The sequence below is a fragment of the Papilio machaon genome, chromosome 29 (assembly GCF_912999745.1).
Source record: "Papilio machaon chromosome 29, ilPapMach1.1, whole genome shotgun sequence".
NCBI classification, from domain to species: Eukaryota; Metazoa; Arthropoda; class Insecta; order Lepidoptera; family Papilionidae; genus Papilio; species Papilio machaon.
The window spans coordinates 3883430-3911302 of record NC_060014.1 but is presented as its reverse complement, the minus strand read 5'-3'; the positions used below and the strand labels follow the sequence as shown (position 1 = coordinate 3911302).

The following is a 27873-nucleotide window of genomic DNA, read 5'->3' as shown; positions in this document are numbered from 1 at the left end:
CTGCGAGATATCTGCCACCACACTCGAAACATGCAAAACATACTGGGTGAGTTCTCTCATGTTACTAATACGAGCGACCCGCCCTTGATTCACCTGGGTGATAAAGAATATATCTCTGATCTCTTTACTGTCAAATCAACACCCATCCCGATAATATCACGTTATTATATAGTAAGAATCTTGTAACTACGGGCGAGCGTTGCCCACAAGCTCATTTTTTGGGTCCGCTTGAAGTTTGTGATCACAATATCTTTTAATTATTCAAACTTTCGTGAGACATTATCATTAACTTATAAGGTACTATCTTTTAAACTGTTTTTTCAGAATTTGATGCTATAAAAGGCTGTTTTTACCTACATTAAATTCGCCTGGTAACGAGCACATTTATATGATATAAAGAGAAAAAAATAAGGATAAATATTAAAACCGAAAAATAGCGCCGCTAATAATGTGCGAATTTTAATTGGCTTACCTCACACTGAAAATTTCTTTCAGTGTTAGGTGTGCTCGTACCTTACACCATCCCCGGGTGACATTCTTGCTAATAGGCTACAAACATCCATTCATCCATCCTTCTATCCATCAAAACTTTCGCATTAATTAGATTTTTTTAATTCCGCACGCACGAAGTCGCGGGTAACTGTTACTTTATATAATAATAATTAAAAGAAGGTATGGACGCTGTCATCATGAGAAAGAAATGCTTCAGTATGTTAAATTTATTCATTGAAAGTATAAATGAAAGAAAATATATACTTAAACTAGCTGTCGCCCGCGACTGCGTCCGCGCGCAGTTAAAAAAAAAAGAAATGCAAAATAGATGTTGGCCGATTCTCAGACCTACTGAATATGCTCACAAAATTTCATGAGAATCGGTCAAGCCGTTTCGGAGGAGTACGGTGACGAAAACTGTGACACGAGAATTTTATATATTAGATTTATGTTGGAGCGTATTAGTTGTCCCAGTCGGACTTAATTGATGAGGTAATAATGAAGTAGCGATATTAAGAGCATCAGAACGGATGACCATGTGTAGATGTATGTATGTGTGGCAAGTGAGTAGTTCCCAGACCGAGCCAAATAAAAGCTCGAGTTACGGCTGTAAGTCGTGTAGGCGTAAAACTAATATATGTACATTCTTTCCCCAGTGTTGAGTGTCATCATCCTTCACCATGTGGACTCATATTCTTGTCGAGCCGTCACCAAACACCTGCAACAATCGCAAGACTCTGACACCGATGTCACAGATTACGCACAACTCAAGCAACGCGGCAGAGATATCTCCAGTATACTAAAACAATTACTAGAACGATCATCATCAGAGATAAGTAGCGAACATCAGAAAAGCCTAGCAAAGTTAACCATAGAGCCGTATAATAATAATGTAACTAAAACTGAATGGCAAGGAAATGAACCCTTGCATTGGTTCGATAAAAATAAAAAGACAATAGCGCCGCTGGCAATAATAGTGACAAATCTGCCAGAAATCACTAAACTACAAAACAGAGATAAAAACAAAGATAAGAAACATTTAATACAGAACAAAGGTGAAATTACATCTCTCGATTCTAAACAAGTTATAAAAGAAAATCCACAAGAAATATTATTAGATAGTGATTTGCGTGCAAACATAAATCATAATTTCACTGAGAATTCTGAGCCAAATACAAATCGAATGATTAAGGAAGACGATATTTCAGACGCTGATTTCGAAAATCTAGATAACTTTTCTATTGATGACGTGGATTTATCAAAAGAACTAAATAAACAAAATAATTCTCTGTACGTTGATCTTGGTTGGCAAAGTAAGGAAGAAATATTTGATAATTTAGAACCTAAAGATATATCAAAGGAAGAGACAACATTTAAAAAAATTGTAGAAATTGAAAACAAAAATGTACATGACGATGTTAAATCATTCACTACAGAGTCAATTGATATATTTGAAGAGGAATTAGCAGATAACAACAATACGATAGACGAAATTTTTTCAGAAGAAACGATATCTTTAGATATAAACGAGCCAACCGATGCCACAATTAATGGAAATCAGGAAAACTTAATAAATCTATTGCTAGAAGATACTGATTTGAAAATAATTAAAGAAAATGATAAACTAGAGAACATAAATAATATTTCAATAAATAATGACTCCAAAATTATTTTAAAACTAACAGATAATAATGATGACAGTTTAGTTGTGAATGAAATAGTACCTAATAATAAAGAAGGCCATAGACATCATCACAAATGTAGAAAACATCGTCGGCATGATTCTCGTAAAACATACAATTTATCTTTTCAATTTAATAAATAAATGATTATTAAAATCAAGACAATGTTAATTGTAGCTGTTTCTAATTATGTTCTATTCAGCAAATGTAAACATTACTACAAGTGAGTGATGTAAAATCATAAAAATATATATAGTGAGAGCATACTAATGGATTTTTTTTCTAACAATTTTCATCTTTGTTTTTATATAAATATCAGTAATATTATAAATGCGAATGTTTAGATGGATGGATATTTGTTAGAAAGTATCTCTAAAACAGTTCATCGCATGACGTAACGTTTGGAGATCTAAACATTCGCATTTATAAAAAACTTGAGAGGTGTGTTGGGACACCCGGATGGAACGAAGTTCCTTTCAATTAATTAGTGAAGGAACCAATGTTTATTCTATGCATAAAAAACTTAAGTCTTCACAAGAAGTACATTTTATTTCTATGAATTTTCGTTATATATTGTCACGTCGTTGCCATGGTGATATAGCAAAAAGTGTCGTGACAACTTTTCGTAAGAATTTTTTCCGTCTAGCCCCCTTTCACAACGCGCGATAAGGAACTTCGTTCCAATATTATATTAATAAGAAATAAGATTTCTTATTTTCATTTAAGATAAAGTAAAATACCATTGTTTAGTAAATGGAAAGAGTTAAATAAACGTGTTAGTGCATCTAACACTTTTGTTAAACTCTTGTACAATAGCGCAGCGTGCCGACTGTCACGCGGTACACTCGCGTTCGAAAGTCTTAACATAGAACGCACGTCACTTCTAACAGTTACGAACAAAAGTGACAATGGGACGCGCGTCACTTTGCTATAGACGAGTATAAAATCTACATACAATTTATATAAATAAATCAATAAGGTGCAACTACACTAAGGCCAATAGATGTAGGACATAGTCTGGAAGAACACATAATACCCCACGAAGATAAAGCTAGTTTGCAAATATTAACCACACCAACAAAGGTCTGGGCTTGTGCTCCAACATTGAATAGCGGGATGGGAGCACACGACCAAAGGATCAGATGTCCGCACCTTTTAACCTTTAGGCTATTGATGCTTCAAAATTCATTAGACAAGATACAAGTATGCGCCATTATCGCTAAAAAACAACCCTTTGTCGTAGATCTTCGTTTCGAGGGCACTCCCCTGGTTGCCTCAACTTCTCGGCGTTGGCATATCGAATGACGTTCAGTTTCGCTGTCATTTGGAAAACAAGGCCAAGCTGGCCAAACTAGGTGTGTTCTGCAGAGCGAAGCGGTATTCCAAAACGGGCCACCACCTTCAGCTGTATAAGGCGCAAGTTCGACCCTACGTGGAATACTGCTCGCATCTCTGGGCTGGAGCACCCCAGTACCAGCTTCTTTACAATACTAATTCTTACTTCTTTACATACAACGGAGAGCGATTCGAATCGTCAACAACCGAGTTCTTACTGATCGGCTCGACACTCTGGCGTTGCGGAGGGAGTTCCCTCTTCATTTTCTAGTGCATCTACCTACCACGTGGAGTGCTCAGAAGAATTGTTTGGAACAATTCCTGCCGCCGAGTTCCGTCACCGGACGACACGACAGACCGCCAGATTACATCCACACCATCTCGATGACTGGCAATCCACAACCATGCGATTTCCGCAAAGTTTTCTACCTCGCATAGCCGCGTTTTGGAATAGTCTGTCCTCGGCGGTATTTCCAAACCACTACGACTTAGAGTCCTTCAAGAAGCGACGTCACCCGGGGATAGTTTGGTTTCCCAACAATAATAGAATTTTTCAAATCAGTTCAGTATTTTCGCAGCCTATTCAAAGCAAACAAACATACAATCATTTCCTCTTCCTAATATTATATTATCAGTACCAATGTGGTAACACCCTAATCAATAAATACTTTCTAAGCTTATATTCGCCGAATGCCTTCATATCAGTCAGTACATTGCAGACAGATGTGAAGGTCGATTAAATCTTTTATCTGTCAATCTCTAGACTAACATTCTTTTAGGTGAGTCACTTTTGCGTGTCATTATAGAAAAAAGTAGCTGTCGCCCGCCACCTCATCTGCACAGTATTAAACAATAACTTAACAAGTAACCTATTTGTCTTTCCAGGCTATATTCTACATCTGTGCTATATTGTACATCGATCCGTTGAGCTGTTCCAGAAATACCTTCCACCATGCATTTTCCCAAACTTTCACAACATATTAGTAAGATAGAGTAATTTTTTGGAACGAAGTTCCTTATCGCGCGTATGAAATTTTGTGAGCATATTCAGTAGGTCTGAGAATCGGCCAACATCTATTTTTCATAACCCCCCCCCCCCCCATTTAGTTTTGGAACGAAGTTCCTTATCGCGCGTTGTGAAAGGGGGCTAGACGGAAAAAATTCTTACGAAAAGTTGTCACGACACTTTTTGCTATAGACGAATGAGCGCTACTTCACCATGGCAACGACGTGACAATATATATAACGAAAATTCATAGAAATAAAATGTACTTCTTGTGAAGACTTAAGTTTTTTATTCATAGAATAAACATTAGTTCCTTCACTAATTAAACGAAAGGAACTTCGTACCATCCGGGTGTCCCAACACACCTCTCAAGTTTTTTTTACTTAAAAATTTCCTTAAACAGTCATAAAAAACTCATTTTGCAAAAAAAAAATATCACACCTCTTTTATGATTCATCCAGTAAGGTTTCAAATTCAGAGTCCCAATAGTCAACTGAAATATTTTATTTTCCTTATAAAAATTGTAATTAATTCTGTCCGCGAACTTTTCCGAATGCATAATGAAAATTTGATGAATAAATAAAGTATGCAAAACATGAGACGAACCGTGATAACGCATTCACACGAGTACATCAGTAAGGGTCCTATTTTATAATTAAAAACAGATTTGTATATATTACTAATATTATAAACTAGCTGTCGCCCGCGACTCCGTTCCCGTGGAATTAAAAAAAAAGGAAACGGGATAAAAAGTATCCGATGTCCGTATCCGGGTTCTCAACTATATACCCATGAATTTTCAGCCAAATGGGTTCAGCCGTTCTTGAGTTATAAATAGTGTAACTAACGCGACTTCGTCCGCGCGGAATAAGAAAAATGCACACAAGATAAAAAAAAGTTCCTATGTCTGTTTCCTGGTTCTAAACTACCTGCCCGCCAATTTTCAGTCAAATCGATTCAGCCGTTCTTGACTTATAAATAGTGTAACTAATACGACTTTCTTTTTAGCCGACTTCAAAAAGAAGGAGGTTATCAATTCGACTGAATTTTATATCTATAGACTAGCTGTCGCCCGCGACTCCGTCCGCGCGCAGTTAATAATCTTATATGACACGTTCGTAGATTTACCATAGCAGCGCCATCTATTGATTACTTACTCAACCCAGTAGAAAGGTATCGACATCTGTTAGAATCATTTGGAGTTAACAGATAATTGTGACTGTCAAATAATAACAGACAAATAATTAGCAATAAATTAAAATTGCGAGTATAATTTGAGATTTAAACTATCCTATCTCTCAAGTTGGATCGAACTGCACATGGTGTGCGAATTTTATTATAATCGGTTAAGTGGTTTAGGAGTCCATTGAGGACAAATATTGTGACACGAGATTTATATATATTAAGATAGATGCGAATGTTTGTTTGAAGGATTTGTTTCTGAGAAACGGCTCAATGGAAATTTGGCACAGATGTAGAACTTAATCTGGAAGAACACATAGGCTACTTATAAAGTTTTCTATATTCCGAGGGGGCGGAGTCGCGTGTGACAGCTAGTTTATACATATCAATGAAATTGCAGTGTCCGTTGCTGGTAATGAAAAACTAATTTTTAAAAGGTTTGTCTGCTTGTTTGTATGACTGTCCGCAAGGCCACATTTGTTCCGGATGATCTCCGGAAAGACTGGACTGATTTTGCACTCGGGCATGTTATAGATTACTTTTTTTTTTAATTATGCGCTTATAAAGTTGTGGGCGACCGCTAGTCGCAAATAAAATGTAAATTTCGGTTACAGCCTTCGTATTTAATTTGTAACGTAAATTCGGAAAACATTCTTAATTATTCTTTCGTTCTGTATTTGAATACTTTTCCTCAGTATTCTGAGACAATGTATTCTTGTGGAACAATAGCTTTGTTTAGTGTAAAACGTCGCTTCCTAACATACTCTCTACTTGTGTCACAATGTGCCTTTCTGTATGTTTGAACAAAAAGAAATACACGTCGACCATCTTACAGCACAACTGTTAACAACTTTCTAAAGAGAACTCTTTTTAAAATATCTTTTTAGAATTGAATTTTATTATTGGCGGCTTGTCTGTGATTTTTGCCCAAATCTAATGTTTGTTTGTTTTATAAAAAAATTGTTAATTGAATGAAATTATCTCTGGACTTGTAATCTATTGTATAATTCAAAGTTAGAGCCCCAACATGTCACAATGTTTTTCTATATTTGTTGGGTGCACGAATGGGCCGGGCCTACCGGTGAAATACCACGACCACACAGAAGACAGACGTGAAGTGGAAGCAATTCCGCGTACAGTCTGATGAGTGTGGTGACGGAGATCTAATTTTAGTCCACGTTCCCTTCACACTCTTTTCTTATAAGGAAAGGATGAGAAGGGGAAGTGGATTTGACGGAAAGGGGACGCATAGGAAGAGGATATGTCTTATGTCTGTCGATTAAACGGAGGCAACGCATCTGCAATTGCAGATATCATGCGATGAATTTCATATATACGTTTGTCCATATGCAAAAAAATATTCAAAGATATGTGTGAAATCAACCAACCAGCATTGAGCCAGCCTTGTTAACTATGGCCTAGTCACACCTAACTTAATAAACTCGGAGCGCCTTTGTATGGCTGGCGACGATAATGAACGTTTGATTAGTCTATGAAATGTTAGTGTTATAGTAGGGTGTGATACCGGATTAATAGAACACAATGTCACAGTCGACATTGGCCGAAATCATTCCGAGTTTTGCGAAGTGGTTTTTTAATCAAAGAGAAAACTGTCACAGTGCCGACCTGTAACCCCCAACAGCGCGGAGCACAGTGTGGAGGGAGTGGAGTCTGCCTCCACGCTCTTTATTATTTTTTTATTTTTTCAGTTTGTTCTTTGTAAAGATGAATACTTGCGGCACATTTGTAAAAATCACATCGGTCTATCTTTGTTTATTTCATAATCCACAAATTATTTCGATTTAGATGAAACAGGACTTCATAATCTACAGTATCAAAGTGTTTTTTTTCGGTGACAGAAAACATGGTGATGATCTGCACATGAAATCTGTCTGTTTGTGTGTTTGGGGGAGCGTGTTCACTGAGGCCTGGTCATTAATTTAGATACTTGTTGATAGCGTAACGTCATGTCCTGGATCGTACACCTCCTGCTGCTAGGTAGCACGCTCAGCGTCTACCTAGGTGACGCAGGAGTGCTGTCCACAGAGCAGGTGGGGCAGTACTACCACCAGCGAGTGGGAATACCGATGGCGGAGGCGATGCGTCGTGCGGAACTTTCTCGCAATAACACCAATAGAATTACCAACGGATCCCGTTCTCCACTTGGAGCATTCCCCTTTGTGGTAACATAGCATATTTAAAGGTTATAACTTACTCAAACACAGTCAAAATCAATATTATATCACTGAGATTGATCCTAAAATTTAATTTTTTTTAATTCTGCGCTGTCGTAGTCGCTGTCGAGCGCTAATGTTTACTATAACCTGTTCCCGTATTAAGGGTGGTCTACTGATCCAGCTATCATCGGGCCCGTTGTCGATGTGCACTTGTTCATTACTAAGCGCAACTCGTGCTGTGACCGCGGCGCACTGCGTGTGGGACGGCCAGGACCGCGGGCGCACATTCACCGCGGTCTTCGGTTCCACTAAGATATTTCGCGGCGGCACCAGAGTCACCACAAATGAGGCGCTCCGACACGAGGACTACAAACAACGCACGTTAAACAACGACATTGCATTACTAATGCTCCCTACAGTTACCTTTAGTGGTAAGTTTTAACCTTTAGAGGTTACCAGCTGTAGCACGCGAATCCGTCCGCGCGCAATTATAAAAAAAACATAACAAGCCTATGTGTTCTTTCAGACTATGATCTACATCTATGCAAAATTTCATCAATATCCGTTGAGACGTTAATGAGATACCTTCAATCAAACTTCCATCCATCCAAACATTTGCATTTATAATATTAGCAAGGTATACGAATAATTTCATGCAAGATTCATGGGTTGTTAGGTTGCTTCAAGTAATTCGCTTGCTGGTTTATATGATAGCGTTTGTTGCTGTGACTTGCAGCTAAAGTGGCCCCCATCAGCTTACCTTCGGGAGCGCTACTACAACGTGACCTGGCGGGGTACGCTGCGCAGGCCATCGGCTTTGGAATCACCAAGGATGGTCAGTACAAATAGATAAAGATGAAGGGCCGACAAAACTGGTTTTTACCTAACAAACTTGGTAATGGTTTTCGCATTAAGTAAGTTTGTTTATATGTATGTAAATTCCATTGTGAGATTAAAAGACTGAACCTAATTAGCTGACTTCATAAAGAAGGTTATCAATTCGACTGTTTTTTTTTTATGTTACCGCCTTACTCCGTCCCTGGTGCTCCAATTTTCATAAAAAAAATTTAATCAAAGGCTAGCACCTAGCAGATGGGTTCCACTTTTTGATGAGTAAGGTTACATTCGATACGTCTGGCACAAAACTAATACAGTGGACGTGAAAAATAAAAAAAAATCTAAAAATGTAGTCAAAAATCGCGTTCAAATCTCACTCGCCATTACTTTTTTTAATAACAAATTCCTGACGTTACATAACAGCTCTTGTGACATGTTTTTTTTCTGCCGCTAGTATAAAATACATTTTTATTGTTTTAAAAGTATTATTATCGTTGTTGTTTTGTAAGCTCACCATTGTTTTGTTCCTCTAGGCGGTCACGTGACGAATGACCAGTTCCTGAACAATGTGACACTGAAGGTGATCAGTAACGATGTGTGCGGACGCACTTTCGTTGACATCAACAAGTCAAAGCTGTGCACGAGTGGGGAGCGGGGCAGGAGCGTTTGCTTCGGGGATTCCGGGGGACCCCTCGTCATCAAACACGAGGGAAAGCACGTCTTGGTGAGAATCGAAAATATAATTTAGAACTGACGAACATCGTAAAGGGAACTTTCTTTCGTATATACTACTATAACCAAATCAAGATTCCCCCAGACCAGGAACCAGTGCTACCCTATAAAAGCAAGCCTTCAACTTGACTCCGATTCATTCTGTTCGTGGCGTTCGTGCGTGGCGGTTCTCTTTGCGATTCGTTGTGTTAAAGTCTTTGTCGTAGTCTTTGATTGTTAAGTCTAATAAGAAATAATTGCTAAGTTTGTGAAATATAATTACTGCGTTGTGTGATTTGTTCTCTCTTTTTTTTTTTTAAATCTACCTCACTTCTGATCGATAAAACTACACTAATTAGAAATCTAGGGCAACATTAGGCGACTCAAAGTCACTCAAAGGGCAATAAAGAGGGCAATCCTCGGAGTCTCTCTGTGAAATTCTATAAGAATTGAGGTTATCCGCAGCAGAACGAAGGTATAGGCCAAATTATTGCAATCATTAAGTGGCAATGAGTCGACCACATTGCCCGCAGAAGGGACGACTAATGGGTCCACAAAGACCTGGAATGGCGGCACGGACAGGTTGACGCAGCATAGGTAGGCCTCCCACAAGATGGACGATGGATGATCTGGTCAAGGAGAGCAGGACAGGACAGATAATTGTGGCCAATTTTGGTGGAGACATACGATCAGCACTGTTAAATGTTGCAGGTGGGGGTGTCCTCTTTTATTTCGGGTCGCGGCTGTCAGGGTGGACTGCCGGCGGGCTTCGCGCGTGTCACAACCTTCGTCCCCTGGATACAGTCGCACATGTAGTGGTTTTACTACAACTATATCAAACTTGACTAATACTTTTACCTAATTATGACATGTCATGTAAATTGACTTAGGAATTTGTTACATTGATATTACTTTAACGTACTAATACAAACACATTTACTAAGGTTTAGGGGTTTCATAATTATAAAATAAATAAAATAAATCAATAAAAATAAAAAGTAAAATAAATTGTGTTTTTATCTTAACTGCCTTTGCCTATTTTGGTAAGGAAACTACAAATCTTTCCCTCATATAATACGAAATTTGCCTGTTGAATTAAAAGAAAAGAAGTTTAAAACGCTTTTCCAGACAGTAATCTTTCTAATATTATAAAAGCGAATGTTTAAATGGATGGATGTATGTTCGTTAGGAGATATCTCCGGAATGGTTCAACTGATCTCGATGAAATTTGTCACAGATGTAGAACATAGTCTGGATAACTATGTGTTCTTATTAAGTTTTTTTTTAATTCCGCGCGGGCGGAGTCGCGGACGACAGCTAGTATTCCCATACATATGTGATACATAGCACAATAGTGACAGTAATTGATCATAACATTAGCAAAGTTAGCTGCTAACAATTGCTATGTAAAAATCAATCCAATTAAAATTGTGCACCGAAGTGTATATCGAGCGAACGACTATAATTATATCTGAAACTAGCTTTTACCCGCGACTCCGTCCGCGCGGAATAAAAAATAGAAAACGGGGTAAAAATTATCCTATGTCCGTTTCCTGGTTCTAACCTACCAGCCCACCAATTTTCAGTCAAATCGATTCAGCCGTTCTTGAGTTATAAATAGTGTAACTAACACGACTTTCTTTTATATATATAGATAGAGCCCAACAGCGATCACAGACGATGCGGACTTATACAAACTTTGTTACTATTAACGTACTTTAATCGGACCAATATTATAAATGTGGAAGTTTAAGTGGATGTTTGTGGTAGAATGGATGTAACTTCACATTATTTGTACACAAATAAAAACAAGAAACCATTTAATTTAAAAAAACCGGCCATGTGTGAGTCGGACTCTTGCATCGAGTGTTCCGTACAAAACTGTAGGTACATAAGTAAAATTTAAGGTTTTCGCAATTTTTCCTTAATGTATGCTTTAAGACGTTACTTCGTGCCAAATTCCAAAATTCTGAGTTCCCGAGTACCTGTAGGTTTTGAATCCCTTGTAAGTGTCGAAAATTTGCAGAAATTTGGGGCATAAACGGTTGTATATTTTGATTGCGGTGGTTTAGAAGTTTGATTTTTTGGAACGAAGTTCCTTATCGCGCGTTGTGAAAGGGGGCTAGACGGAAAAATTTCTTACGAAAAGTTGTCACGACACTTTTTGCTATAGTAAGTATGTTAACGACGAATGAGCGCTACTTCACCATGGAAACGACGTGACAATATATAACGAAAATTCATAGAAATAAAATATACTTCTTGTGAAGACTTAAGTTTTTTATTCATAGAATAAACATTGGTTCCTTCACTAATAAATTGAAAGGAACTTCGTTCCATCCGGGTGTCCCTTGACACCTCTCAAATTTTTTTATAGCTCTAAGGGACAATAAACCTAAGTATTTGATATAAATTCCAGCTTGATACCTCTACTTGTTCCCGAAAAAAAGGTCTTGACAGACAGACAGACAGTCGAAACACAAAGTGATCCTACAATGGTTCTTTCCTTTCGAGGTACGGAACCCTTGAAACGGTGAAAACAAAACGTACATAAATTTAACAGACTAACAAAAGTGTGGTATTTGAAGATATAAAACAGTTAAAGACTAAAGCAATATATTGGAGTGATCTGTAAATTTTACAATTTATTGCATACTAGCTTTTACCCGCGACTCCGTCTGCGCGGAATAAAAAAGAAAAAAAAAAGAAAACGGGGTAAAAATTATCCTATGTCCTATTCCTGGTTCTAAGCTACATGCCCACCAATTTTCAGTCAAATCTATTGAGCCGTTCTTGAGTTATAAATGGTGTAACTAACACAACTTTCTTTTATATATATAGACTAGCGACCCGCCCCGGCTTCGCATGGGTGCAATGCAAAATATACCTACTACAGAATAAATGCACAATTTATTTAAGGTACTTAAATGGATAAGGAATTAATCCTTTGCTGTATTGTTTAAAATCACTTCGTAAAAGAATAAAAATGGTTATGCTGGGTTATCCCTAAGAGATAGACATATACCATCGCGGACTTTTTTGTTGAACTTTTTAAGGTGAACAATACTGTAGTACATTATTTTGGTCTATCTCGTAGGGTTCAGCCAGCGTTTGCAATATAAGCGCAAAAAAACGTGCTTATTTACGACATCACATTAGAAAACTTAAAATTTATCAGTGTTTCTCTACTATATTATGCATTTATTATACATACAAACCTTCCTTAAGAATCACTCTATCTATTAAAAAAAACCGCGTCAAAATCCGTTGCGTAGTTTTAAAGATCTAAGCATACATACGGACATACAGCGAAAGCGACTTTGTTTTATACTATGTATTGATTGATTGATAACAAAACTGAATGTTCACTGTAGTCATATTAACAACAAAAAAAAAAACAGAGTGAACAGTAGTACTACGTATTATTTAAAAGTATGTTCTATTCATGTGCCAAATTTCAATTACATATGTCCAACATTTGCAGACTTATCGAGAGATTTTAATTTAATTTATCCCACGTGAACTGTGTACATAACTGTGATCATAGGTAGCCTATGTGTTCTTCCAGACTTTGTTCTATATCTATGCCAAATGTCATCGAGATCCATGCAGCCATTCTGGAGATGTCTGGTAACAAACATCCATCCAAATATTCTCATCTATCTATATATATAAAAGAAAGTTGTGTTAGTTACACCATTTATAACTCAAGAACGGCTGAATCGATTTGACTGAAAATTGGTGAGCAGGTAGCTTAGAACCAGGAATAGGACATAGGATAATTTTTACCCCGTTTTCTTTCTCTTTTTTTTATTCCGCGCGGACGGAGTCGCGGGTAAAAGCTAGTCTATATATATAAAAGAAAGTCGTGTTAGTTACACTATTTATAACTCAAGAACGGCTGAATCGATTTGACTGAAAATTGGTGGGCATGTAGCTTAGAACCAGGAATAGGACATAGGATAATTTTTACCCAGTTTTTTTTTATTTTTTTATTCCGCGCGGACGGAGTCGCGGGTAAAAGCTAGTTTATAATATTAGTAAGATTGTTTGAAAGAAATTAAAATCAAGTGGTGTCGACACATCTGAATTCACTCTCATATATTCTTTCACAAAATACTTTCTTCTGTCTTCTTCTACCCTGTTGTCATCAACAAAATTTCATTGCTTTCTTATTTATATGTCCATCATTAGGAATAGAATAGATGAATATTTTTGAATCATCATTGGGGTAAAAAAACACAGCATAAATAAAACACATATTTAACTTGAAATAGAAGAAGAATTGTTTATTGATAAATAGTAAACAGTAAATAGAGTATTTCTTATATACGACATGCCTCAGATGGCCCCAAATGGCCCCGCCGCCTCAGATGGCCCCACCGACTCACGCTGGCCCCAAATGGACCCAGATTAGCCAAGCTCTAGCACAAGATGTGCTCACAAGCACGATTAAGGGTTGCCAACAACACTTTCAAACAAAATATGATATTAAAAGAAAATTCTCTATTCTATTATTTTAGCTAAGGAATTAGGTGGCAACCCTATTATATAAACTTGAAAAGGACTTAAATTTAATAGGCACAACAGTTTTTCATACAGTATTCTATAGTTTAAGACGGTTACACACCTTGTAAGCTTGTGTAACCGGCTTTATTGTTGTTTAACACCTACTTTCAAAGAAAATGAGTCCTTTTTGCACAGATAATAAGATTACAATTCATTTATACGTTTTATTTTTCTTGTATTTACTAAACATGCATTGTAGAAGTGAACAGTAGTTTAGATAGAGAAGAGAAGAGAAGAGAAGAGATTTCTACAAACTACCTTAAATATACTTTGCATCAAAAGAAAGTGGTACATTTTTTAAAATCAAAATATCTCTCAAACTACATAAAGGTCAGGTTTTTAAAAGAATAAACAATTTCATTAGATTTCTTAAACGCTATAATTTGTTATACAAAATTAATGCTTTTAATTTAACCTTATTTAACTGAAACTTTTTGACCAATAAATCATAGAATATTTTAAAGTTATTTATGTTTATTACTTCCTTGAGTTCTGATTGAGTTTCAAGACAGTTGCAGTGTATTGAATATTTATGTGTAGTTCCGGAAAAGTTACAGTTACAAAGTTACGCAGAGTACATCACGTATTTTGTTTCGTAATTCTAGTTTCAATACTTTAGGAGAAAATGTAATTTTAAAAGTGTACCACTAAATTTGACTTTTAGTATAACAATACGTAATTTTAAATAACCCAGATATTAAAAAGGAATCAAATGTGAACTATACAGTAAAGTGTTTAAATCATCTCTGAACCGGCTTAAAAGTTCATCTCACAAAAGCTTGAACCGTTGAGCTGCGGCTCAACAACTTATTTGGCAACTCCCAGCTCAAAGCTACGAGTATGTAACTATGCGAGCCGACGAGCCGTGAGCCAATCAGTTCGCGGCTCGCGACTTGTTAAAACAGAACGTGCACTTTACGACGCATAATACGCGGTGAGTCTCAGCTCGCAGCTCAACAAGAAACAAATAGATCTGAGCTGTGAACCGGTTCACTGATCTGCTATACACATGTGATCTGCAGATCATCAATTTTAATATAGTTACCTATGATTAGTATACGGAGTATTAAAAACACATACTGAGTTGTTTTATTGGAACGAAGTTCCTTATCGCGCGTTGTAAAAGGGGGCTAGACGGAAAAAATTCTTACGAAAAGTTGTCACGACACTTTTTGCTATAGACGAATGAGCGCTACTTCATACTTCACCATGGCAACGACGTGACAATATATAACGAAAATTCATAGAAATAAAATGTACTTCTTGTGAAGACTTAAGTTTTTTATGCATAGAATAAACATTGGTTCCTTCACTAATTAATTGAAAGGAACTTCGTTCCATCCGGGTGTCCCAACACACCTCTCAAGTTTTTTATATTACTAGCTGTCGCCAGCGACTCCGTCCGCTTAATTAGTAGCCTGCGTTCCAGACTATGTTCTATATTTGTACCAAATTTCATCAAGAACTATGCAGCAGTAGATGTAGTAAGATATTCCAGCAGTGAGAACCCAGCGTTAAAGTAACAATAAGAAACACTATAATTATTGCTTAAGACTTTAATCTAGCAAAAGTTGAAATGCTATTATAAATATTTTATTGCTGTGTTATTTTTTTAAACTATTTATTACTCGCGACTTCGTTTGTGTGTATTAAAGAAATAGTCTACGTCACACCTATATATATCAGTTATTCTCCAGTTAAAGTCTCGTCAAATTCGGTCCATTCGTTTCGCAGATTACCCGAAACAAAAAGACTTGCGGACAGACAGATGTTTCTCTGATATTTTTTTTTTGTTATGTGCACGAAATATAGAAATTTTATTTTGATTTTATATTCAGACTTTCCAATTTTATTAATTGTACAAATAAATCAAATAATAAATATTCGAAGAGAATTTAATACAAGCTATTTTTCTAACATTATTAAATTTGGCACATGTTTTTATTATCATTTTATAATTAATTGTATTAGCTTCACTGTGGCATTTTGTAATCTCACCAGTTATATTACAAACTGCATTATCTCCTGAACTATTTGTTAGTTTCAAATCGTAAATATAAGATCATTTGAGCGAAACGTAGACAGAGATTTGACCCCTATGTGTATTGTTATAAGGTCTAATTTAGTTCACCGCGTCTTTTGTGTGAATGAAGAGCGACGTCCGCGCCGCTTGGCCTTGCGAGGAGCGACCTCCTCCGTCATCTGGAATGATATTTATTACTGGATATATATAAATCTGTCTCATTTATTTAAAAAAAGAAAATAATTCCCCTTCCTATGCGTCCCTTCCTTCGTCAAATCCACTTCCCCTTTCCATACTGTCCTTATAAGAAACGTGTAGAAAAGGAAATAGAAGTAAATGAAGCCTTCGGTACGTATACTGATCAGAAAAGGGAAGGAATTGTTTCCACTTGACGCCTATCTTCTGTAAGGTCGTGGTATTTCACTGAGTGAGGTCAATTCGTGCAACGGATGTTGTTGTTGATGACAAATACCAATGTTATCATTGTTATGGAGAGGTACATCGGTAGGGTTAGGCCTAAGAAGGTATGGATGGGTTACATAAAAGATGACATAATTAATGAGGGAGTGGCGACTAAAATGACGACAGATATATCAGAAAACCTGTTGAGAGATAGAGTTGAAAAAGGACAAAGAGACGATGAATAAGGGAAAAGTGTTTTTATTTTCCTACCCTGGCAGTTGAACTAGTTGACAGTTAACAGTGTTTAGATAAGAGTGGCGCTGTCATCGTGGTTGTCTTCGAATTCGAAGTTCCACCACACTAAGTCTTTTGGCCATCAGATGTGCTGGACGCAATGATGTTAATATCGCTAAGTAACAAATACCGCTTTACTTAGGGTTTATACAAGTACTGTAAGAGCCCTCTCATTGAAGAATGACGTATCACTGTACAGTCACTGTACAGTCACACTCATCAGTGCTAAAACTATAAGTAGATATAATGACTGACGGTGGCGGTGAGGAGGGCGGGCGCGGCGGGCGCGGGGGGGAGCGCGGGGGGGAGCGCGGGGCGCGGCGGCGGGTTGCGGGGCGGCGGCGGGGGCGGCGCGGGGCGCGGAGGGGAGGGCGGGCCGCTGGTGACGTCATCGGCTGTGGAGCACGACGCCTGCGCTTCTGCATTCCTGGTACACAACACCGTTCTCATCATCAACACGAAATCATGTTTTTAGTTAGTTTTCTCTATTATATTTAAATTTACAATTACAGACAAGTAGAGGGCGCTGTAATGTGCGCTGAAGAATGTACCTGCGCAGGTCGTGCGGCGCGCGTCAGAGTACGGTGTCAAGGGTGTCCAGCGAGCGCAGCAGCGCGGGGTCGCGCGCGCACCACCGGGCCAGCTCCTCCGGCGACACCGCTCCGTCCGCGTCTACGTCCATCAGCTGACACATACAAGACGATAATGCATCAACACTGCAATGAACATTAATCCCAAGCTCAAAATTCTTAATATGAAGTCTCCTCCCTTCCTCCAAAATAGCTTTAACAACTCACATGAAAGATCCTATCAACATGGTCCTTGGCGGAGGTCTGACTGACCGGGGGCACAGCAGCCCGACCGAGAAGCTCATACACCGCCTGCACAACGGCCAGCATCTCCGCGCGGGAGATGCGCCCATCGCCGTCCACATCGTACAAGGCAAACACCCATGACAGCTTCTCTTGTACTGAGCCGCGCGCCACACGGGAGAGAGTCTCTAGGAACTCCTGATAACAAATATTGTGTAAAGTTTCTGTGTACAATATGTACAAACATTGTTTACACTGTACAACATGTGTACAGTGTCTACGATTTTTGTACAGCAGTTGATAAGTGCGTACAATGATTGTACAACAGTTGTTCAATGTGTAAAACGTTTGTATATGTGTACATTGTGTGTACAGTGCTTGCAGTTCTTACCTCAAAATTAAGTTTCCCATTTTGCTTATGTTTGACCGTGTTGAAGACGTAGTGCGCGTACTGTGTCGCATCTGTGTAAAACATAACATAATACGGCTATAACAACATAAATTTCTAATATTATTAATGTGAAAGTTTAGATGGATGTCTGTTAGAAGGTATCTCCGGAATGGCTGTACGGATCTTGATGAAATTTGTCACAGATGTAGAACATAGTCTGTAAGAACACATAGGCTACTTATTAAGTTCTTTTTTAATTCCGCACGGACGGAGTCGCGGACGACAGTTAATTATTTAATAGATTTAAATGATTACTGGTCATGCAAAGGATAGAAACTAGCAGGAAAGTATACATTACCTAGGTTTCCTAACCATGTAAAGCTAGTCTTAATTTGTACGGGATGTTTATATGTTATTCATTTGTTTGTATTATAGTTCGTAACTCATTAATATTCAGGGTGACTGTTGTGATACTGACACTATTAAAGGAGTGCACTCGGTACTTAATTTTCGTGAAGTTTAAGTAATAAAATTAGTAATTTACCTCCGAGCGGGAAGAACTGACAAAATATATTCTTGAAGGATTCCTCGTCCACCATTCCCGTCGGGCACTCCTGAACAAAATACATGAACAATCTTACTATCTTACTAATATTATAAATGCGAACGTTTGGAAATTCTTAGAATGGAGGCCACTAAAGAGGACAAGGAGCGTGGGGCGTTCTACGTCCATAGTTCGCACAGCGGGAAGTCGTTGGATGCGGAAAGCACAGGACCGCGTACTGTGGAAGGCATTGGGAAAAGCGTATGGACAGCAGTGGGCAAATAAAGGCTGTTGATGATGTTGAATGTTTGGATGGATGTTTATTAGAAGGTGTCTCTAGAATGGCTGCATGGATTAAGTTGAAATTTAATGAGAATGTAGAATACAGTCTGAATGAACAAACAGGCTGTATGATCTCGGATATGTGTACGGTTCCCGTGGGATCAGTTGAATTCACATATTTACTTGAAGACTTCGGAACCGTTCAACACATCTAATATAAATAAAACATGATATATAGGTACTTTTAACCATTTTTTATTTTAATATTTTTTCAGCGCAGGCGAAGTCGCAAGTAAAATAATTGTACGACATTAAGTTTGTATAAAAGCAGAGGTGTTCGAATAATATAAAGTAGGCTAAATAAAGCACCCGTATGCCGTGTCTAACCTGCTTAAAGCCTCTATACATGAGCTTGATCTCATGTGGGGTGAAGCGGCAGGCACGGGCGAGCGCGTCTGGTGGCTCGGGCCGGTATCTCGGCGGCAGAGTAGTGCTCTCTTCTAGCTCCTCCTCTGTAACACAAGCACACTTCATTTAAAAGGCTTGTAATGTACGTGACAAAGATATTCAAATGTAATACTAATTATAGAGCGAACATTACGAACACTACCTTCAAATATTTTCGTCTATCGTCGTCGTCTATATTACCTAGCACAAGCCTTTTACAATTTGTACATTATTTGCTATGAAAAACTTACCCATCGTAAAAAAATTCATGGGTGACAAGGTGACTTGTAATCTGCAGGTCTTAGGTTCGAATCCCGCTATGTTACAATGTGTTTTTCAATTTATATATGTACATTTATCAGATGTTCTAACGGTGAAGGAAATCATCGTGATGCTGCACATATCTGAGAATAAATTCAAAGATATGTGTGTAGTCAACCAACCCACTTAGCCAGCGTGGTTGGCCTACCCCTAACTTAAGGTATGCATTGGACCTCTCGGTGGGGACGTGCGCTGATGACTTACCCATTATCTATCAAAAGTCTTGAAGATCCAACACAAATCTTATCACCAATATTGCACTTTCACTTAATAAGTTCAATTAAAATGTTTGTCAAAGAGTGGAGTCTTACTGTTTATATTGTCTCTGTGTATGAAAGTGTACAATCACAACCTACAGCTACGAACAAACTTACAAACAGCTTATTGTTATATAGAGGACAGAGTAAAAATAGCTCACATATTGATTGCAGATTCATAAATACTAGGACAAGATTATCTGAGTCGGTATGAGAGCTTTTATCACGGTAAGTTCTGCCACAAAGTATGTAAAACCTTTTTTTTATATTATAAGATGGCAAACGAACGAGCGGCCACATGAATTCGCCGAAATGGCGAAGCGACCGCTGCCCATAGACATTCGCAATTGCAGATGCATTGCCTACCCTCAATCGACGAAGGAGACGAACAAAAAGAGAATATTTAACCTTCCTATGCATCTCCTCCTCCATCAAATCCACCTCCCCTTCCCATCCTTTCCTTATAAGAGAAGGGGTGGGAAGGGAAAGAGGACTAAAATTAGGGCTCCGGCACTACACTCATCAGACTACGCGGAATTACTTCCACTTCACGTCTGTCTTCTGTGTGGTTGTGGTATTTCACCGGGCGAGCCGACTAATTCTTGCAACTGATGTTGTTGTTCCTGGACAAACTTACATGGACATAGAAAATCTATCTATATATATAAAAGAAAGTCGTGTTAGTTACACTATTTATAACTCAAGAACGGCTGAATCGATTTGACTGAAAATTGGTGGGCAGGTAGCTTAGAACCAGGAAAAGGACATAGGATAATTTTTACCCCGTTTTTTATTTTTTATCCCGCGCGGACGGAGTCGCGGGAAAAAGCTAGTTACATATAAGAAAGAACACGACAAGACATCTAGAGTACGAAAATATCTGGTGACACTTTTTGACGTTGACAGGGGGGCGCTAGTTGACTGACATAATATAGTTTGATTTATACCAATTTTACTATCTCACAAATAAATGCGAATGTTTGGATGTATGGATGGATCTAGAAGAATACATAGGTTACTTACTAAGTTATTTTTTAATTCCGCGCGGAGTCGCAAGAAAAAACTAATTTTACAGATTGACTAAATAAGGATTCCCTTACCTTTCCTTTCATAACTTTTATCCCAGTTTAATAAACTTAAGTAAGTAGAAATGTAATATATTTAAGATACATTTAACGTCGAGCCTCAAAGCCTATTGTAGTTAAAATAATCGAGTAATAGATCTTAACAAAAGCTTCCCGCAGGTTATTTCAAAATAAACATAATGTATTGGTTATAAAAAGGTTTTTATTACAAATACAAAAAAAACCTTACTGACCGTATTTTTACTACTAGTAGTCGCCCATTGTTCCATATTCAGCTAAAATTTACCATCAAACTAGCTGTCGACCGCGACTCTGACCGCACGGCATTAAAAAAAATCTTTATAAGTAGCCTATGTGTTCTTCCAGACTATATTGTATATTTCGTACATATATTTGCATAGCCGATAATGAAAAACCAATTTTTAACATTTTTGTCCGGCAGCAAGGTCGCGTTTGTTCCGTGTTATCTCTGAAACGGTTGGACATATTTTGACGGGTAGGTAGCTGATGCACGCGAGCATATTGAATTTTTTCCCTTCGTGGGTGACCTCTATTCAAGAATTAAATAAAAAACCTTTGATTATGAATTATGGCGACCAATGGGCTATAACTAGCAATATTAATTAAAAGAAAAAATCTTTTAAAAATCATCTTTTATAAAGTTTTTGTTGATTAAAAAAACAAGAAATTTACAATTTCCTTCGCAAAACAATTCAATGCGAAGTTCCTATGGTCAGCTTCCAGTTCCATCATCAGATCACCACCGTTTCATCATAATATTGCAATGTCTCGCGATTCACACATGTATACAAAATTGCAAAAATTTGTTATCGAGAAGTGGATCAAATTTAGTTTGCAACAATGCATACTTCGGGACAAGTGTCATTATAAATAAAATCTTGTAAAATGTCTCAATAACCATAAAATAACTTGGAAATTTTAAATGTAAGTTATAGTAAAACTTAGTTAAACTTGGCACGTGCAATAGCTTAAAAAGTACTTAAGCTCACTTCATGATAATTCGAGATAATAAATCCACTGTAACTGGATATAGCTCGTTACAGCAGTTTGGCAAGTGCCGGACGAGCTGCACCTGGTCCTTCGAAATTGCCAAATATTGCCAGTCTGCAACAGCTTGGAGTATTGCCAAACATTTTTTGTCTTCTTTAAACACATATTAATAAAATTGGAGTGTCTGTATGTATGGCTCTCCGTAAGACCGCGTTTGTTCCGAGTTACCTCCGGAACGGCTGGATCAATTTTAACCGGACTTTGTCGGGAAGGTTCATGATTCATGCGGACATGTTTTAGGCTACTTTTTTAATTCTACGTCGAAGAAGTCGCGGGCAAACACTAGTATTTATCTATAATAAAGCGGGAAGGTTTGATTAATAATTTGTTTGGTTTAAATAGGCTTCGAAATTACCGAACTGATTTGAAAAGTTCTGTTCTTAATACGCGCGGATGAAGTCACGGGTAACTGCTAGTATAGTATAAGGTGCCAAAGGAATAAGAGGCTATTTGATTTCGCTAAAATAACAAAGAAGGAAATAGACGTGCTGACTTATTAACAGCGGAAAGAAAGATCAGAAGGAAAATATTTCTGCTACCTTTACGTCCCCAACTGCGTTAAATCCACTTTCGCTTCCCATACTTTTATTATAAACTAGCTTTTACCCGCGACTCCGTCCGCGCGGAATAAAAAAAAAAAAAAAAAAGAAAACGGGGTAAAAATTATCCTATGTCCATTCCTGGTTCTAAGCTACCTGCTCACCAATTTTCAGTCAAATCGATTCAGCCGTTCTTGAGTTATAAATGGTGTAACTAACACGACTTTCTTTTATATATATAGATTAAAAGTTGGGAAAGGAATTTGGGAATTTTTCTGGAGTACACACAGTGATGAAGGCAGGTATAGTTGTCAGTTGTCGAGTGTTCTGTGTGGTCGTGTTGTACCGCCCGAACGGTAAGAGACTTGCCAGACTTTGCCAGTCCGCAATAGCTTGGAGTGTAGCCAAGTTACACGAATTACTTTTAAAATGTCCCATTAAGTAGATTGAACGATTTCACTTTTATTTTAAGTTGAAATTTGAATATTATTTAATTCGCAATTTTTGGTAGTAAAATTTGAGAATATAGTCACTTTAAAAATACACCAGCGATGTTAAATAAGTTAAGTTATATCAAGTTATAAAAATCCATATGTTTTCTACTTTTAATAAATACTTGTAAATTAACTTAACTTATAATTCAATTTTGATGCCACTATTTGATTGTGTGGACCTTAACAATACAATACAATATCAGTTCACAATATAACGTAACTTCGGTACATTATAAACTTAATTTCTTGTTAGAAATATGTAACAACTTTATTTGCAACTAGCGTATCGTGACTGTCGGTGCGGAATTAAAAAAAATCTAATAATATATGTAGCCTATGTTATTCAGTAATAATGTAGCTTTCTTATAGCAAAAGAATCAGTCAAGTAGTTTTTGAGTTTATTTGTTACATTAAAATAATACCAATATCTTCTAATATATAAAATTCTCGTGTCACAGTTTTCGTCACCATACTCCTCCGAAACGGCTTGACCGATTCTCATGAAATTTTGTGAACATATTCAGTAGGTCTGAGAATCGGACAACATCTATTCTGCATACCCCCCCATTTAGTTTTTTAACTGCGCGCAGGCGGAGTCGCGGGCGACAGCTAGTATCTTTATAACATTAGTATATCTATACTTATGTTGTAAGCGCGTATCTACGCGCGAGCGACGCCTGAGGATTATCTAGTACAATAACATATTCAGGACATTCGATTTGGCCACCATTTACTGCGGTCTCAAGGGATGAAGCAATAAACCTACCCTATCGATCCTTCACTATCCGATTATCCAGACAAGGAGTGGGGAGGGTGCGGCAGAGGGGTTCGTAAATATAATTCTGTTGTATGGATGTTCTAAATAATTAAACAATATCAAGAAAAGTATCAATAAACCGCCGTAATCTACGACTCATTACCACCTTGTAAAGTCTTTAACATTAGAACAAGTACCACAAACGCGCGATGTATGAATGTGGAAGATGCGGGGGTGGTGCTCCAAGAGCGCGACAAATGGAAGTCTGTCGTTACTGTATGAGTCTTTGATTTGTGTATATATTACTAGCTGTCGACCACAACTCTGTCTACGCGCAGTTAAAAAAACTTAATAGGGATATGAAAAATAGATAGCCGATTGTCAGACCCACTCAATATGCATATAAAATTTCATAAAATTGGTGAAGTCGTTTCGAAGGAGTACAGTAACTAACATTGTGACATGGAAATCTATATATATAAAAGAAAGTGGTGTTAGTTACACTATTTATAACTCAAGATCGGTCGAACTGATTTACCTTAAAATTGATGGGGAGGTAGCATAGAACTAGGAGACGGACATGGGAACTTTTTTATCTTGTGTGCATTTTTTTATTCCGCGCGGACGAAGTCGCGGGTAGAAGCTAGTCTATATATATAAAAGAAAGTCGTGTTAGTAACACTATTTATAACTCAAGAACGGCTGAATCGATTTGACTGAAAATTGGTGGGCAGGTAGCTTAGAACCAGGAAACGGACATAGGAACTTTTTTATCTTGTGTGCATTTTTTTTATTCCGCGCGGACGGAGTCTAGCTAGTTTTATATATTAGATTTTTAGATGAGTATTTTGAAATAAATTCTAGCTAAGTAGACGCTAAGTGTGTGCTAATTACATTTGGAAAGATAAATTTTCAACTTGAATCGTTTTGCGACGAATGTATTTTTTTTGTTATATCTCAATTATAAAGTTGTGTGCACACAAAGTTAAATTAATTCTCCGCTGCGAGATTAGTGTTTGTCTCTTTAGTATTTTGTGTTTTAATTTATTTTAAAATACAATATTATATTTTACTAGCTGTCGCCCGCGACAACGTCCGCGCGCAGTTAAAAGAAAACTAAATGGGCCCGCCCCCATTTAGTTTTTTTTTATTGGTTATGACAAATAGATGTTGTCTGATTCTCAGACCTACTCAATATGCTCACAAAATTTCATGAGAATCGGTCAAGCCGTTTCGGAGGAGTTCAAGTTCGAACCCCGTGACACGAGAATTTTATATATTAGATTTTAATAGTGGTAAACGCCAGCAACATCTGTTGCACGAATTGGCCTCGCCCGGTGAAATACCACGACCACACAGAAGACAGGCCTCAAGTGAAAGTAAATCCGCGTTTCTTCTGATGAGTGTGGTACCGGAGGCCTAATTTTAGTCCACGTTCCCTTCCCACCCTTATATGGAAAGGATGGGAAGGGGACGTGGATTTGTTGGACTAGGCGATGCATAAGAATAGAAAATTATCTAAATTTGTCCTTGGCCCTTCAACGCATCTGCAATTGCGGATGTCTATGGGCGGCGGTTCGCTATTTCGGCGAATTCGGGTAGCTCTCGCTCGTTTACCAACTTATGATAAAAAAAAAAAATAAGGAACTTCGTTCCAATATTTATAAAACCTTAAATTATTACGTGATGATAAAACTTTATACACCTTTTAAAGGAAAACGCACAAACTGAAGAACGTGAAATTTGACACAGTTAAATGTGGAGAAGTGCATAAAGCTTTTTATATTGTACATGTGTTGCGCGGCGAATTCGTCGGATGGGAATTAATGAAATCAAATAAATAACTTATTAAATCAAGTAATAAATATAGCCTATATGTCACCCGGGGATAGTGCGGCTTTCCAAAAAAGAAAGAATTATTCAAAACTGTTCACTAGTTTTGGAGACTATTCAATACAAACAAACAAACAAGCAAATCTTTCCTCTGGATAATAAATATTAGTATAGATAAGCAGTATCCGGAATTTTTCAATGTCTTTTGAATGGTATTTAAAAAATTAAAATAAAAAATATTGCAAAAGAATAAATACTTATTTTATTAACGTGAAATTAAATTTAATAAATATAATAATACTGTGTATAAAAATGGAATAATAAAAATTATCTTTGTTTGATTTATGAATATGGAGGTAAAAAAGATGTTCCAGGACTGTATCTCTGCCTATCCCATTAGATCACTGGCGTGATTATGTATATTTTAAAATCAACTATGTATTGAATTAGTGTTTCAAAAAAAATTACAAATATTCCAATCGTCATATCAAAAGTGTGGAAAGAAAAAAGGATACAAATATCAATTCTGTCTACCTCTTATTGCAATTGAATATTTTTCCCGAACCTAACAAATAAATCAATAATCGAATGGTTGTAATTTAAGGTTTGATTCCATTGTAAGGCGGCAATGCAAATGGAGTACGCGTAAAACAGGTGGTTGTACGACACGGACCACAAACACGTCCGCTCAGCTCGCGCGCGGCCGCTACACTGAACACAATGCAGCTTTCACTGTACCTTTAAGAAAAATGTTGCTAGTAGTAAACGAATATCCCTAAATACATACTAATAATGCAAAAAATAATTTTATTCTATTAATACTTTTACTCGAGGTCGCCTACTTGTCAAAATTCAACCGTAGTTTTAATAATTAGTAAAATCTTGACATTCAAAAACGACTGTAGTACAAATAGCATAGCGATTTTGCGTGCCGGGAGCCTAATTTTAGTGCACTTGTCGTTCCCGCCATGGAAAGGGGAGGTGGATCTGATGGAAGAGTGTATTCCTCGCGTCTCCTCCGTCGATAGAAGTATTGAAGAACACATAGGCTACTAATTAAGTTTTTTTTCTAATTCTGCGCGCACGTAGTCGCGTTCTAAAGCTGGATACAACATAAGAAAGCAGTATAATTCAAAGCTATCTGACTAATATAATAAATGCGAATGTTTAGATGGATGTTTGTCAAAAGGTACCTCCGGGTGTAGAACATATTCTGGAAGAACACATAGTATACTTAATAAGATTTTTATTTAATTCTGCGTGGACGGAGTCGCGGGCGACAGCTAGTAATTACCCTAAATCAAAGCAACACTTCTGTATCAGGCAGCACTGGCCGGGATATCGCATCTATAGCTCAAACGGACGCATGCGTCCTGACATTTCAAATTCGGTTGCCTCTCCTCACGTATATACACAATTTCAACTTTATGCTCATAGTCATAAGAGTAACATTACTTTGCTAGATACTGGGGAGCTATGAATTATAGCTTTTTTGTTAGTTTTATTTGATTCCCAATGCAATAGAAAATAGACTTTATTTCTTTTGCATTAAAGTGTGTATTTTATTAAATATTAAATAATAAAAACATATATTTTTCACTTTTAATGTCAGGAACATAATTAAGACATATTCGATTAAAAACAATCTCTTTGTGTTTGTGATAAGATACAAATTTGTGTAACAAATATTATTTCTTATGACATTTTTGTTTGTAATCGTGTTCCATCTCTAAGCAGGTACTGCTTAGAGCGTTAGTTAATATCTCTTATGAAAATTAAACTCTACATCTAAAGTAATAGGGTTGAAATTAGTTTATAGTTGTGATTGTTATTCGTTTAAAATGCTTTTTAGAGCGAGAAGTGTCGACTGGTAAGACGAAAAAAGAAACAAAAGTTTTTTCTCATTAAAACATGTTTTTTTTTTACTTTACAAGTCAAACTGAAAGCGAAGTAGCCACAGCAGAGACGTGATGAAACATAGAATTTAAAAAAAAAAAAAAAAAATGTGAGCCGTCATGGGACGCCTGGCAGATGTGAAACATCGTGTGTGTACAAGTAATGTGCATAACAGTTCGGTTTACAAGTGAGCCTATAGATGTTTCACATCAATTTGATTTAAGTTCTAAAACACGATATTGAAGTTTTTCTAGTAGCTTAATATATATGCAAAGCAACGGTTTAAAAGGTTCGAGGTTCCGATCAGTTCAATTATCGGGATTACATGCTGAACCTTTAAGGTTCCTTCATCCTGTGGAAAGTCCCCGGCGACAGGGCGGAAAGCGTCGTATTGTGGTGGATTCAGAGGCCGGGTTCTCGGTATATATGTTATA

At 37.3% G+C, this 27873-nt stretch overlaps 2 protein-coding genes and 1 pseudogene across 2 annotated transcripts; 2 read left to right on the top strand and 1 right to left on the bottom strand.

The window, feature by feature from the left end:
- Positions 1–16: 16 nt before the first annotated feature.
- LOC123722725 lies at positions 17–4493 on the top strand (annotated as a pseudogene).
- Positions 4210–10370, top strand: LOC106710865 (collagenase). Its single transcript, XM_045685375.1, has 6 exons — positions 4210–4288; positions 7656–7880; positions 8038–8305; positions 8611–8709; positions 9245–9435; positions 10134–10370. The coding sequence occupies exons 2-6, from the start codon at positions 7665–7667 to the stop codon at positions 10236–10238; spliced, it is 879 nt and encodes a 292-aa protein (XP_045541331.1). The 5' UTR covers positions 4210–4288; positions 7656–7664; the 3' UTR covers positions 10239–10370.
- Positions 10371–17068: 6698 nt separating this feature from the next.
- On the bottom strand, positions 17069–19804 carry LOC106710874 (Kv channel-interacting protein 4). The gene is made up of 7 exons (XM_014503057.2): positions 19712–19804; positions 19127–19251; positions 18458–18527; positions 17914–17984; positions 17508–17720; positions 17262–17395; positions 17069–17137 (listed from the first exon to the last, which is right to left on the bottom strand). Exons 1-6 carry the CDS (start codon positions 19713–19715, stop codon positions 17285–17287), a joined length of 594 nt encoding a protein of 197 aa, XP_014358543.1. The 5' UTR covers positions 19716–19804; the 3' UTR covers positions 17069–17137; positions 17262–17284.
- Between the last annotated feature and the right edge of the window lie 8069 nt (positions 19805–27873).

Coding starts and splice junctions, on each gene's coding strand:
- LOC106710865 (XM_045685375.1), top strand. CDS start 7,665: ATGTCCTGGATCGTACACCTCCTGCTGCTAGGTAGCACGCTCAGCGTC. Junction 8,306..8,610: donor CCCTACAGTTACCTTTAGTG/GTAAGTTTTAAC, acceptor TGTGACTTGCAG/CTAAAGTGGCCCCCATCAGC. Junction 9,436..10,133: donor ACGAGGGAAAGCACGTCTTG/GTGAGAATCGAA, acceptor TAAATGTTGCAG/GTGGGGGTGTCCTCTTTTAT.
- LOC106710874 (XM_014503057.2), bottom strand. Junction 18,528..19,126: donor TGTATAGAGGCTTTAAGCAG/GTTAGACACGGC, acceptor TATTTTGTTCAG/GAGTGCCCGACGGGAATGGT. Junction 17,396..17,507: donor ATGTTGATAGGATCTTTCAT/GTGAGTTGTTAA, acceptor TGTATGTGTCAG/CTGATGGACGTAGACGCGGA.